Source organism: Leptodactylus fuscus, chromosome 3 (assembly GCF_031893055.1).
Source record: "Leptodactylus fuscus isolate aLepFus1 chromosome 3, aLepFus1.hap2, whole genome shotgun sequence".
Lineage (NCBI taxonomy): Eukaryota > Metazoa > Chordata > Amphibia > Anura > Leptodactylidae > Leptodactylus > Leptodactylus fuscus.
This window is the reverse complement of record NC_134267.1, coordinates 245018060-245032966: the sequence shown is the minus strand read 5'-3', so window position 1 is coordinate 245032966 and position 14907 is coordinate 245018060. Positions and strand designations below refer to the sequence as shown.

The 14907-nt window shown below is 47.8% G+C and overlaps 3 protein-coding genes across 3 annotated transcripts in view; 1 reads left to right on the top strand and 2 right to left on the bottom strand.

Annotated features, from left to right (window-relative positions):
* Positions 1-14907, top strand: part of LOC142198393 (uncharacterized) — a 600588-nt gene that overhangs the window by 452601 nt on the left and 133080 nt on the right. The window lies entirely within an intron of this gene.
* LOC142198391 (uncharacterized) overlaps positions 1-14907 on the bottom strand; it is a 617468-nt gene that overhangs the window by 584630 nt on the left and 17931 nt on the right. The gene's annotated exons all lie outside the window — the stretch shown is intronic.
* On the bottom strand, positions 9627-14607 carry LOC142198422 (uncharacterized). The gene is made up of 2 exons (XM_075269462.1): positions 14459-14607; positions 9627-11810 (listed from the first exon to the last, which is right to left on the bottom strand). Exons 1-2 carry the CDS (start codon positions 14520-14522, stop codon positions 10516-10518), a joined length of 1359 nt encoding a protein of 452 aa, XP_075125563.1. The 5' UTR covers positions 14523-14607; the 3' UTR covers positions 9627-10515.

Here is a 14907-nt window from a genome sequence, read left to right as displayed (position 1 = left end):
ATTGAAAAAAATTGAAAAAACCCATTGGCTGCCGGAAACATGTGACCTCTGATTTATAAGAATCCCGGCCGCCATCTTCGTGTCATTTTGCGGCTTGTAGACATAGGGACAGAGGTGCTGCTGAGGGAGGAGAGGATTAGCTTCTAGTAGGCAGGGAGAAACTGAAGAAAAACAACAGCTCTTTTCAGAGCTACATACTGCAGAGAGAGGAGTCGAGCTGTCCACGGGGTGTGTCCCCGAAAACTAACAGGGATACAGAGCAATTCATTCCGGTTAGATACGCTCAACCCAGCTTTCCACGGGGTGTCCCCCCAAATACCTAACAGGGATACACAGCAATTCAGTCAGGCTATATCAGCTCAATCCAATTTTTTGTTCAATCCAGTATTGTTTGCTCTCCATGATGTGAACTATGCCTTTGTCTCTTGAAAAGCAACCCAACATGAAGTCAGCCATGTGTGCCAGTGTGTTACTTGGCATGACTTTGCTGCCCCAACTGTAAGGGTCACTCTCCATTTCCTCCATTTTCCACTCCCCTTCACACCATTCATGCTGAAGCAATGAGATGCTTTGAACTTCCCCTCAAGCCTCGTGTAGGACAGTGACATCAGATGCCACTTCATCCCCCTCGTCTTCCTCCGCCAGCCAATGGTGCAAAGATGACAGGAGTGTGCTCTGAATGTTTTCTGCCTAGCAGAGGCTACTTCTCACTTACGAAAATGGCCACACTTTGACCTGTATATCAGGCACAATGGTGTAGGTTTCTAAGAACCTTTGCACCAACAAGTTGAAAACGTGGGCCATGTGTGGACAGTGTTTGAGTCTGGCAAGTTCCAGATCTGCTACCAGGTTCCTGCCATTATCACATACACAAACATGCCTGGATCCAGGTGCTTCAGGGAAAACCACATTGCCGTCACATAGAGGATGGCATCCCTAACCTCAGGGGAAGTGTTTTTTCTGTCGGCCAAGCTGATGAGCTTCAGTGTAGAGGAAAGAAGGTTTCCAATTATTTATCCACTTTCATAGAGGTTCTAGTGACTTTGTAAAGTGTCCAGTGGAAAGGATGGGATAGGATTTCACATAAGTCTGCCACCCATGGTGCAGAAACTGAGGGAGCTGACTTTGATGAACCCTTTGGTTTTGGAACTCCATCAAAGATCTCTGCTGCTCACAGACCCTGCTCAATATATGTTACATAGGATTTCAGCGTGTGGTGACCGCACAACAGCCGGTGCTTCAGGAAGATGTAGGTGTTGCTGGAGTGTATTGAGACGCAAAAAAATGCCTGGGCCCAGGTGCAGTGACGAAAACCAAATTGCCATATCATCCAGGATGGCATCCCTCACCTCGGAGGCAGTGTGCTGTCTGTCCCCCAAGCTGCTGAGCTTCAGCACGGCCTGCTGACGTCTCCCCACGCCAGTGCTGCAGCATTTCCAGCTCGTAGCTGGGGTCGATTTAATGGCGGTGGAGGAGGAGGAGGGTGGTGTTTCAGCACTCCTGCCAGGAATATTGGGTGGGGAGACAAGGCAGGCCGCCACAATATGCGACCCGGTCCCAGCCCTAACTACATTCAGCCAGTGTGCCGTGATTGAGATGTAGCGTCCCTGTCCGCATGCACTTGTCCATGTGTCGGTGATCAAGTGGAACTTTGTGCAAAGCGCAGAACTTAGGGCCCGCCTGATGTTACAGGACACATGCTGGTGCAAGGCTCAACTCACCCTAAGGGCCAAAAACACTGCTGGTGAATTTTGGTCAGTTCCAAAGGACTCTGTGTTTAGATTTGGCTCAGTCGCAGCTCCAGGACAGGCCTTGGAAGACAAGGTTTCCTTTAGTGGCTCCATCTCAGCAGGATGATGATGGTGAAGCTTGGTTATATCTGGTGTCAGAAGGGAAAGTGGTTTCTGATCTACACGTAAAGTACTGGAGCATGTTGTTTGGACAATTAACACCTGATCAGAACCCTGTAGAGGTCATGTAGAGTCCGATATTAGAGGACCATTACCGCTAGTAGTGGCTGCAGCCAATTCTCCCCCTTTGCAGCCCTCTAAATAAAAGTTACCCCCAGGACTTGATGCCAAAATGTTATCAATTTCCCAATCAAAATCAAGGTCAATGTCTGGGTCCTCAGTCCAATCCACTGCATCAATCCAACACAATGAGAGTGATGGTTCTGGAACCACCGTTTTAGGGGCAAAGAATTTTAAAGGGGCTAACACTCTGCTGGTGCAAGGCTCAACTCACCCAAAGGGCAAAAATCTCTACTGGTACAAGGCTGAACTAAGCTAAAGGGACTAAAACTCTGCAGGTAGAGGCTGAAGTCACCTGAAGGGCCTCAATCTCTTCTGGGAGCTCAGCTTAAGGGCCTGGAACTTAATTTGGAAGGGCTCACGTTAAGGGCCAAAAAAGTGAATTTTGGAAGGTCTTACCACATCCACAATGACAGGTCAGGGGGGGACTGAAGGATTTCCCATTGTCTATTCCATCTGTGGTTGTCATGGGGAACGTGATTTAAAGGTGTGCTTGGTAATGTTTCTTTAGCTTAAAATTTGGGTTTTTGTCCATACAATTGGGGAGGAATGGAAGATTATGTAGATAATCTGTTTTCCCTTAGCCCAAACAGCAGCACAAGATGGGGTATTCCTGCCCCTGTGTACTGTTAGGACAGGTGGAACTTTTAATAAACTAACAAGTTCCCTCCCATAAAAGGCCCAGGAGACACCTCCCCCTCCCTGTGTTAGTCTCCAAGTACCATACAGCATAAAACCGCATATAATTTAACAAGCCAAGGGAGGGAGCTTTGTGCTGCTGTTTGGGCTAAGGGAAAACAGATTATCTACATAATCTTCCATTCCCCCTACGCCCAAACAGCAGCACAAGATGGGGACTTAACAAGTAATACCCCTTCTAGGGAGGGCGATCCTGACAAGCTGAGGTCAGGATTGAGTAACCAAAGGACTTCGCCTTGGAGGTATGCCAGTCCAATCTATAGTGCCTGGCGAAAGTCAAGTGGGAAGACCAAGATGCAGCCGCACAGATCTGGTCTACTGAGAGGGACTGCCTCTCTGCCCAGGACGCAGCTACCGCCCTCGTGGCGTGGGCTCGCAAAAATTCTGGGACCGGCAGCCCCTGTGTTTGAAGGGCCACTGAGATGGCTTCTCTGATCCACCTTGACAGAGTAGCTTTGGACGCCTTCTTACCCCTGTTGTGACCAAAGAAATTGACAAGTAGGTTTTCTGACCTGCGGAATGGGCCTGTCCGGTCCAGGTATATCCGCAGTGTTCGCACAAGATCCAAACTGTGCATTTTCTCCTCCCACTCAGAGGAAGGAGAGGGGAAGAAGGTAGGTAAGGTTATCGTCTGGTTTATGTTTTCCACTGATGGAACCTTAGGCAGAAAGCCTTGAATAAACCTGAGATGGACTCTGTCCGGAAAAAAGGTTCTGTATGGCTCTGATGCCGTCAAGGCCTGGAGCTCTCCTACTCGCTTGGCAGATGTGATTGCCAGCAGAAAGGTTACTTTCCATGAGAGGTATTTGAACTCCACCTCTGTTAAGGGCTCAAATGGAGGGCCACATAGCCCTTGTAGGACCGCAGCTAAGTCCCATTGGGGAGCCGGGGGCCGTACCGGGGGTCGGAGCCTAGAGGCCCCTTTCTGGAATTGCCTTATGAGAGGATTCTGAGACAATCTAGTCCCCAATAGAGCGGATAGAGCCGAGACATGCACTCTCAAGGTGGCTGGGGACAATCCTTTGTCCAACCCTTCCTGTAAGAACTCCAGGACTGATTCAATGGATGATGTATCACACTGTCTCCTGGCCCCCCAATCCTTAAATACTTGAGCGATCCTCTGGTAACTGCGATTGGTTGAGTCCGCTCTAGAGTGGGCCAATGTCCTTAAGACGGCCTGGGACAATCCTCTGTCTCCACGTACGGTGCGGTCAACCTCCAGGCAGTGAGGTTGAACCTGTCCAGGTCCTGGCAGAGCTGACTGTTTAGAGTTACCAGGTTTTGGACACACGGAAGCCTCCAGTAGGTCCCTCGACTCATTACCATGAGGTGGGTAAACCATGCCCTTTTCGGCCAGAACGGCATGATGACAATGGCCGATGTCTGGTCCTGCCTGAGTTTCGCCAACACCCTGGGAATCATTGGAATCGGAGGGAAAACGTATGCTAGTTTGAAGCTCCAGGGTATTGACAGGGCATCGATCGCCAAGGGATTGCCGTCCCGGTACAGGGAGCAAAATCGTCCCACCTTGGCGTTGTGTTGGGTGGCCATCAGATCCACCTCGGGGAGACCCCACATCCTGGTGAGCTGTTGGAAAATTTCCGGGGACAGGGACCATTCGGCTGTTGTTACTAGTCCCCTGCTTAGTTGGTCTGCCAGGACGTTGAGGTGGCCTTTGATATGCACCGCTGACAGCCGGGACAAGTTCTTCTCCGCCAAGGAGAATATCAGGTTGGTCACCCTCATCAGGGAGGGAGACCTGGTGCCTCCCTGTTTGTTGATATATTGAACGGCCGTTGAATTGTCTGTCCTTATTCTGACAGCCTTCCCTTGAAGGTGGGGAGTCAGAGTCCGTAGTGCCAGATAAACTGCAGTAAGCTCTCGCCAATTGGAGGAGCGAGTTTTCTCTTGTTGGTTCCAGGTTCCTCATATTAGAGTCTCCCCCAGATGCGCTCCCCAGCCTGTAAGGGAGGCATCTGTGGTCAACAGGGTCCAGGAGGTCTGGACCGTGGACCTCCAGTCCTTGAGTTGAGACCACCATTCCAGTGATCGACGGGTACTGATGGAAAGCTGGATAGGCTTCTGAAGTCCTGAAGGACTGTGGTTCCATACTCTCAGGATCTCGAGCTGTAAGGGGCGCATATGCCATAGTGCCCAGGGAACTGCCTCGATGGTTGCGGACATGAGGCCTAGGACCTTCATCGCTGTCCTGATTGTAACCTTCCTGGTTTGGGATAGGTGGTGAACCGCTCGACCAATCTTCTCCTTCCGAGGAGAGGGCAGGGAGATCATCATACTGAGAGAATCCAAGTTGAACCCCAGGAACTGAATCCGGGTTGATGGAACCACTACCGACTTTTGCCAGTTTACCAGCCAGCCCAGCTCGCTCACAAAGGCCACTGTGATACTCAACTGTGTGGCAAGAACCTCCCTTGACTGAGCTTTTATTAGCCAGTCGTCTAAATAAGGGACAATAGATATCCCCTGGAGGCGCAGGGCGGCTATGACCGGGGCCACTACCTTTGTAAAGGTGTGGGGGGCCGAGGATATACCGAACGGGAGAGCCGTAAACTGGAAGTGATGTAATCTTCCGTTTAGATACGTGGCAATCCTTAAATACTTCCTGTGTGGAGGATAAATGGGGATATGGAGGTATGCGTCCCTCAGATCCAAGGTGACGAATAGATCTCCTGGCTGCAGGAAGGGGAGAACCGACCTTATGGTCTCCATACGGAACCGGACCTTGCGGATGAATTGATTTACATACCTCAGGTCGATAATCATGCGCCACCCTCCGGTGGACTTTGGTACTAGAAACACGGGTGAGTAGACGCCTTGACCCTGTTCGTCTAGAGGGACGGGTTCCAACGCAGCCTTGTCCACATACTCCTGCACAGATCTTTGAAGATGAAGCTGTTTGGTGCCCTGAAGAGGGCGGGTCCTCCGGTATCTGTCTGGAGGGGGGGAAAGGAAGCTTATTTTGTAGCCTTCCCGTATAAGCTGGAGAACCCATGGATCCTGGATATGATGGTGCCAGGCGGCTAGATGTAAAGAAAGACAACCCCCCACCTTGGCCCTGCAGGCGAGGGAATCGTGATAGTCAGAAGGTGGATCTTTTCCCACCACCACGGGAGGAACCTCGACCGCCTCTTGGGCCAGAGGGACGCCCTTGAAATTGGCCTCTTGACATGCCTCTCGCGGGGGCGTAGCCACGAAAGGATCGTTGCCTGGATCCCGTTGACTGAGGCAGGTTCTTACCTTTTGAATCGGCCAAACCCTCCATTATCCGGTCAAGTTCACTCCCGAATAGCCTGCCTGGCTCAAAGGGCACGGCGCATAAATTGAATTTTGAGGCGTTATCTGCTTTCCAGGGCTTGAGCCAGAGGGGGCGCCTCGCAGCAGTAGACAATGCCATGGTTCTCGCTGCCAGCTTAACCTGATAGAAAGCGGTCTCAGAGAGGTAGTCGGACATGAGGCTGATGGTTGTCATAGCCTTTAACAGATCGTCCCGATGGACACCGGAGTCGATGTCCCTCTCCAGATTTGAGACCTCCGACCGCAGTTTAGCGACTACCTCACTAGCCGCGATGCCCACCGAGGCTTGCGCTGAAGAGGAGGCGTAAATATGCCTCAGGGACCCCTCCGCCCTGCGATCCATCACATCCTGGAGGTTAGAGCCATCCTCCGCTGGCACTACGGTGCGTTTAGATAATTTGGAGACCGCTATGTCGACCTTAGGCGGGGGGCCCCAGGAGCTGGACTGGGCCTCGGCCAAGGGAAAGAGCACCCTAAAGCGCCTAGAAGCATTGAATGGACGCTCAGGGAACCTCCATTCAGCTTCAAACCTCTTGACCATGTCAGAATTGGCCCTAAAAGATTTGAGGGAGGTAGATGGAGTCTCCTCAGTAGCCTCCTCTATCTCCTTGGCCCGTAAGACCTTAAGCAACTTGGGCATCTTATCCACCGAGAAGACCGGCTTAGTTGGGTCCAGGTTGTCCTCTTCTGAGGAAACCTCATCCAAAATTTGCAGCGCCTCCATTGGTGGAAGCGAAGGGGGTGATGACTCCATGCGCGGTCTCTTGGATAGCTGAGAGATTGAGACCTTCATTTCTCTCATTGACTCCTCAACAAACTCTCTCACCCAACCAACCACGTCACGGACCGAAGTGTCTTCTGAAGGGGGACCTCGGCACCTACGACAACACTGGTAGGCGTAGCCGTCCGGTAAAGGCACCTCACACTTAATACAGGCTAGGTGACGGCGTTTGCTGGAAGCTTTCCTCCTAGGATTCTCAGCAACAGAGGAGGATGACATCTAAAGAGAAACATATTGCTCATTATTCCTCTTACCTTCAAGCTTCTACCCTCAGGCCCCACCAGGGGGCATACATCACCTTGGTTTTGGTTCAGAAATCTCCAAACGTAAGGAAATTCTACCTTCTGGTTCTGGTTGCCCAGGAACAGTAGGAACCTGCAAGCTAGAGCTGACAGGCAACCTACACTGGGCAGACCAGAGCTAAATAAGGGAAAGGGGGCGGAGTTATGTTAGCTCCGCCCTCTCCACCTCTCTTGCCTCCTACGAAGGCTGGGGATTAACAAAACCCCCCCCCAGCCTAATATAGTCACAGACTGAGGCAGGGGGGGAACATGTCCCCCTGAAAAACCCATTCCTAAGGAAGCCCCGGCCGGGCTGGGGCAAGGCCGGGGCAAGGCCGCGCATGCGCAAAGCAAGTTCCCCCGCGCATGCGCGGTGAACTGCGGAAGTCCGTGGCGCACCCGATAGTGCCCGCGGCAGAAACTGAGATGCGCCGCAAGGTTCCTCTTCCCCCGGCCACCGGAGCATCTCCACATCCAGGCAGCGGGGGAAGCGCGGCGGGCCGGAAGACCGCTGGGCACAGTCCGCAGTGCCCCGCAGAACAAAAAAGATGCGCCGCATAGCCCTACTCCCCCCCGGCCGCCGGAGCATCATTACCCAGGCGGCGGGGGAGCAGAAAACAAGCGGAGCGCGCCAGAAAAGGATCCCCCTACCCCAGGTAAGACCAAGGGGGGGGGGGAGACCCTAGGAAATTAAAAAAAAAATTAAAATTGTGGGAGAGGAAAGGAGACCTCTCCCTCCACCTGTCCTGGTAACAGGACAGAAAAAAACACGGGGAGGGGGAGGTCTCCTGGGCCTTTTATGGGAGGGAACTTGTTAGTTTATTAAAAGTTCCACCTGTCCTAACAGTACACAGGGGCAGGAATACCCCATCTTGTGCTGCTGTTTGGGCGTAGAGGGAAAGAAGGTTTCCAGGTATTTTCCCACTTTGATAGAGGTTGTAGTGAGTGTGTATAGTAGTGTAGTTGTTAGGCTGTGATAGTGGGGTAATACAGGTACTTGGGTGTGTTAGATGCCCCCAGACATGCTTCCCCTGCTGTCCCAGTTACATTCCAGAGGTGTTGTCCTCATTTCCTGAGGTGTCATAGTGGACTTGGTGACCCTCCTGAGTCGAATGGTGGGATCCCCTGAAACAAAGCATTTTTCCCCATAGACTATAACGGGGTTCCATATTCGTTCGATAAGTCGAATATTGAGCGGCTATTCGAAATGAATAACGAATATCGAATATTAGCATACGGTATATGGTGATTATCTATGCCTGGTGAAGGCGTTCTCTGTATGGCATAAGGGGTATGGGTACATTGGGGGATAGGAATGGAAAGAGTGCTATTTGATTTTTGGAGGGCAGATTTTGCTGGAATTGTTTTTAGGTGCCATGTCGTATTTGCAGAGTTCCTAAAGTACCAGTGCAATGGAAACCTCTAAAAAGTATCTGCTAATGTAACATGGAGTCAAAAACATCTAATCTAAATTTGAAGTTCAAAGCCACATAGTGCTCCTTCTCTTCTGTGCCCAAGCGGCAGTTTATGCCCCCATGTATGACCCTGGTGTACCCAGGATAACGGACTGAATGTCAAATGTGGTATAAACTGCTCTATGGGCACGGAGGGAAGGAGCACAGTTTGGTTTTTGGGTGCCATACCACCTCTGCAGAGAATTGCCACTAAAGTAGAATCCGCAGACTTGTGACCCCTCTTTGGAAACTCCTGAAGGGATTTATCAGGTGAGGTAGCGAGCATTAACCTTTCAGTGTTGCATTAATTTAATTTCCAGAAATGAATACGCAGCTCATTTTTCCAGAGATTCGCTATTTTCTCCTATCACCATAGCTGCGTATTCATTTCTGGTAAATAAATTATAGCAACACTTGGGGGTCACTACACTACACTTCATGGGTGTAGTTTTCAAAATAGGCTCACATATCAGGGGATTCCACTTTACTGGCATTTCAGGGCTCACCATAAGTGTCATGGCGTCCAAAACCAGACCATCTAAATCTGTGCTCCAAAGACCAAATAGTGCCCGGCTGTGCTGAAACAGAGGTTTGAGCACACAGCAGAAGGGGAGCTATGCGGCTTTTGTAGCATAGATTCAGATATTTGGTATCTGGAGCCACTAAGATACCAGAAAAGTGGAATCCCCTAAGGAGTGACCCCATTATCACGTAGTGAGTATTAGTATCCCAGACGTGACTGCACAGCAAGTGGTGAAGAGGGAATATATAAGCTGAGGACATTGGGGACACCAAATTTCCACTCTATCCTCAGTAGCTCCTATGATTAGGGGTGTCATTTCTGGTGTCTTTTCCCTCATAGGCTGTAAATCTGGGGTGTCCCCTGATATTCGCTCGCACAGCTTATATATTCTCTTCCTGCCGCAGCCAGTTGTGTTCCAATGCTAACTTTGCTATATTTGCTTTATTTTCCTAGTGATGTGGCCATACGAGGGCTTGTTGTTTGCGGGAGGAGATGTATTTTGTAATGACAACATTTTTGGGTGCCTACAACTTATAGAATACATTTTATTAACGCTTTATTGGTGGATTATAAAAAACAAACAAACATTCTGACGTTACTTTTTACAGCATATTTTGTGAGGCGAGATGGTGAATTTTCATTATTGCTGTAATTTTTTTTCTCATATTTTTTTTTTACGAGGTTCACTTAGTAGGTTAAATAAAGTTTCAGTTATATTTCACAGGATTTAAAAAATGAAATTAATTTTATATGGCAAAGACGCAGTTTTGAGACTTTATTCATTTATTAATGTTTTCACCCCCTTTTGATATTTTTTTACATATTTTTGATGCCCCGCTAAGGCACTTGAACCAGCGATGCTCTGTATATTGCAGGAAGTCAGCCTAGGATCAAACAGGTATTGGGATACTGGCGGCCCAGGGTCGCTGGCTGCAGACCCGGGGCTGTGAAAAATACATATCAGCACCCTCTGACCTCACCGAGGTTGTGGTGAGGGGGGGGGTGGGGGGTGGTAGGTGTTTATATGGTACGATGAGTTGCATTATTATGGCAGAACCCCTTAAAAGCCATAGTCGTGTTTTGACCACGACATTTAAGGGATTAACCCCCCCCAATGTCAGTTACAGCTGATTCTCTCTCAATGCCGCCTGCTCAGACCTTGCCATACTATTACAGCAGCTATACTCTAGAACCAGGCGACCACACTACAAATGACTAATATTAGTGTGTGCCACATACGGGACTGCAATGTAGGTCCCCAAACGCATAGGCTCCTTGTTTTACTAGCCTGGGTCTTCTTTCACACAGCATTCTTTTCTTTACATCCTCAAGACTTTTTCTCAATAGATTTTGGTCACATTAACCTCAAACAGTAGAACATGAATATGGCTTCTCTCCTGTATAACTTCTCTTATATTTAACTAGAGACACCTTAACTGGTGTGCATTTTCTCATGCACAACAAGACTGAATTTTCTTTTAAAACATTTCCCACATTCTGAACATGAATATGGCTTCTCTCCTGTGTGACTTAATTCATGTGTAACAAGATTTGACTTCCGAGTAAAACATTTTCCACATTGTAAACATGAATATGGCTTCTCTCCTGTGTGACTTCTCTCATGTTTAACTAGAGTTGCCTTATCTTTGAAACACTTCCCACATTCTGAACATGAGTACGGCCTTTCTCCTTTGTGACTTCTTTCATGTGTAACAAGATTTGACTTCTGAGTAAAACATTTTCCACATTCTGAACATGAATATGGCTTCTCTCCTGTGTGAATTCGCTCATGTTTAACTAGAGTATCTTTAACTTTAAAACATTTCCCACATACTGAACATGAATATGGCTTCTCTCCTCTGTGAATTCTTTCATGCATAACAAGATAACATCTATCTGAAAAACATTTCCCACATTCCAAACATGAATATGGTTTCTCTCCATTGTGACTTCTCTCATGTTTAACTAGAGTTGCTATATCTTTGAAACATTTCTTACATTCTGAACATGAATATGGTATTTCTCCAGTGTGACTTCTCTTATGTTTAACTAGAGATGTTTTATCTTTAAAACAATTTGCACATTCTGAACAGGAATAAGGCTTCTCTCCTGTGTGAATTCTCTCATGCACAACAAGATTGGATTTTCTTTTAAAGCCTTTCCCACATTCTGAACATGAATATGGCTTCTCTCCTGTGTGACTTCTCTCATGCATAATAAGACTTGATTTTTCTGTAAAGCATTTCCCACATGCTGAACATGAATAAGGCTTCTCTCCAGTGTGGGTTCTCTCATGTACAACAAGGTTGGATTTTTTTATAAAACATTTCCCACATTCTGAACATGAATAAGGCTTCTCCCCTGTATGACTTCGCTCATGTATAACAAGATGTCCTTTCTGAGTAAAGCATTTTCCACATTGTGAACATGAATATGGCTTCTCTCCTGTGTGAATTCTTCTGTGTTCATAAAGGCTTGATCTGTATGTAAACTCTCTTCCACATTCACCACACTGATATTTTTTCTTCCCTTTCTGGCTGGTATTTGTAGTCACAATCTGGTGGTCAGAAGGTCCCTGATGATTATATAATGGATCTGTACTGAGACGTCCTGGATGTACATTAGGGGTAATGAGGTTTTCTCCTGAGGAGCGCTCCATCATATCTTCATCTTCTCGATCAGTTACTGATAACATGACGTTTCCCTCGGAAATCCTACTGAGATTTTCTGTTGGATCAAAATGGATTTAGTGATTTATTTTTTCTTTTCTCAAAAAACAAAGTTTTATAACATTCCTATTAGGCTGGAAACACACAGGCAGATTATGATGCAGTTTATAATATATCAGTGACGGAGCCCGGAGATACAGAGACATTACTTTTATGGTTATCGGCCCTTCCACATTTATATCCATGTGGTCAGAATATTTGTCACTTACCTCATGTTCTCTTATACTGACTGTGTACAATAAGCGGCCACACCAGAAATAACACCAAAGAAATGATCGATCTTAAGCCCTTTATCCTGTGCTGTGAAGTGTCGCCCCCTAGTGGAGTACAGTCCACATGGTCACTCATTGAGGGGAACGTGAGAAGAAAGGTCCATCAGCGCCCCCCATTATATCCCAGCACTTGGCTTAGGTAATGGTCACATACACAGTGTTGGATGGGTCTGGTCATGCATTCCTTCATCTGTGGCCATGTTGGGACGTTGGTGCTGTGTAACCAGGGGCCTGGACTATACACAAGGGTGCGGTGATGATGGGTATATAGCAGTATATTAGTAAGGGGCCTGGACTATACACAGGGGGCGGTGATGATGGGTATATAGCGGTATATTAGTAAGGGGCCTGGACTATACACAAGGGTGCAGTGATGATGGGTATATAGCGGTATATTAGTAAGGGGTCTGGACTATACACAAGGGTGCGGTAATGATGGGTATATAGCAGTATATCAGTAAGGAGCCTGGACTATACACGAGGGTGCGGTGATGATGGGTATATAGCGGTATATTAGTAAGGGGTCTGGACTATACACAAGGGTGCGGTAATGATGGGTATATAGCAGTATATTAGTAAGGGGCCTGGACTATACACAAGGGTGCGGTGATGATGGGTATATAGCAGTATATTAGTAAGGGGCCTGGACTATACACAAGGGTGCGGTGATGATGGGTATATAGCAGTATATTAGTAAGGAGCCTGGACTATACACAAGGGTGCGGTGATGATGGGTATATAGCAGTATATTAGTAAGGAGCCTGGACTATACACAAGGGTGCGGTGATGATGGGTATATAGCAGTATATTAGTAAGGGGCCTGGACTATACACAAGGGTGCGGTGATGATGGGTATATAGCAGTATATTAGTAAGGAGCCTGGACTATACACAAGGGTGCGGTAATGATAGGTATATAGCAGTATATTAGTAAGGGGCCTGGACTATACACAAGGGTGCGGTAATGATAGGTATATAGCAGTATATTAGTAAGGGGCCTGGACTATACACAGGGGTGCGGTGATGATGGGTATATAGCAGTATATTAGTAAGGGGCCTGGACTATATACAAGGCTGCAGTGAAGATGGGTATATAGCAGTATATTAGTAAGGGGCCTGGACTATACACAAGGGTGCGGTGATGATGGGTATATAGCAGTATATTAGTAAGGGGCCTGGACTATACACAAGGGTGCAGTGATGATGGGTATATAGCAGTATATTAGTAAGGGGCCTGGACTATACACAGGGGTGCGGTGATGATGGGTATATAGCAGTATATTAGTAAGGGGCCTGGACTATACACAAGGGTGCAGTGATGATGGGTATATAGCAGTATATTAGTAAGGGGCCTGGACTATACACAAGGGTGCGGTGATGATGGGTATATAGCAGTATATTAGTAAGGGGCCTGGACTATACACAAGGGTGCGGTGATGATGGGTATATAGCAGTATATTAGTAAGGGGCCTGGACTATACACAAGGGTGCGGTGATGATGGGTATATAGCAGTATATTAGTAAGGGGCCTGGACTATACACAAGGGTGCGGTGATGATGGGTATATAGCAGTATATTAGTAAGGAGCCTGGACTATACACAAGGGTGCGGTGATGATGGGTATATAGCAGTATATTAGTAAGGGGCCTGGACTATACACAAGGGTGCGGTGATGATGGGTATATAGCAGTATATTAGAAATGGGCCTGGACTATATACAAGGGGGCGGTGATGATGGGTATATAGCAGTATATTAGTAAGGGCTCACAGTGTATACAGCACATATATAGCAGTTATAATACAGCGGCCAATCCCTTTATTAGATACATCAGGATTCTACATTGAGCCGTCACCTGGAATCACAAGGACCCGAGAGAAGATGATGTTTATTGTTTCATTCACATGATCCGGAGCGGTGCGGCCCCGAACACATAAACCAGTTGTGGTGACCTCACCATTCTAGATGGCGCCATCTTGTCTGTCCTTGTAGTCGCCGCCCTCACCAGACTTGTAATTTCCTTCTCAGCTTATTGTGACCGAGGACGATATTCAGTTCTAGATAATCCTCAGCCCTTTCTGACCCTCCGACCCCAAGGGATTGTCCCCGGGGAAGAACCGCAACAAATTATTCCTAGTAATCTGTAGGATCTCCAAGGAGAATAAGAGAGACTTCCCCCAATGTATTCACTAGGACTAATGGCGGGATGGAGACGCTCCTGCTCCAGTCTACAAGAAAGCCTGCACCGATATTATATGGTGAACCTTCCAATGATTAACATTACTCCACATCATCCTCAGTTACTGGACTGGAGCTCTAAGGGGGAACCGACCTGAAGAAACCTGGGACTTCTCCTTCTCCATTCATGACTCCGTACCTGTGGTAACACCTCCTGGAATCTCCTCCTCCACTTCCCTCTTACACAGGTGATGGCCCCTCATCCTCTCTTCTTCAGCCTCCGCTTTAATATCAGTCACATCTTCTCCCTGATTTCTGGCAATGGCTCCATCTGTAGGAAACACACAGTGATGGGATAGATTGCCATGTGATGAGGAGATGATGGGAGTAGTAGTATCTAGAGGAGAAAGTCTCCGCTCCTTACACTGCTGATCAGTCCAGGAATCCGTCTCCTCTTCTGCTTCTTCTTTAACCTCAGCCTTAATATCCATCAGATCTTCACCCTAAACAATGAAAAATAAGTTGGTCAGACCAGGATCCTGCAGATCAGTGTCCAGAGCCTTGTATAGGAGCTAAGCTGCAGTAACTGTATTCCGCCACTATACATAGGATGGCGCTGTCTGCTCCATTCACTGTCTATTGGCTGCT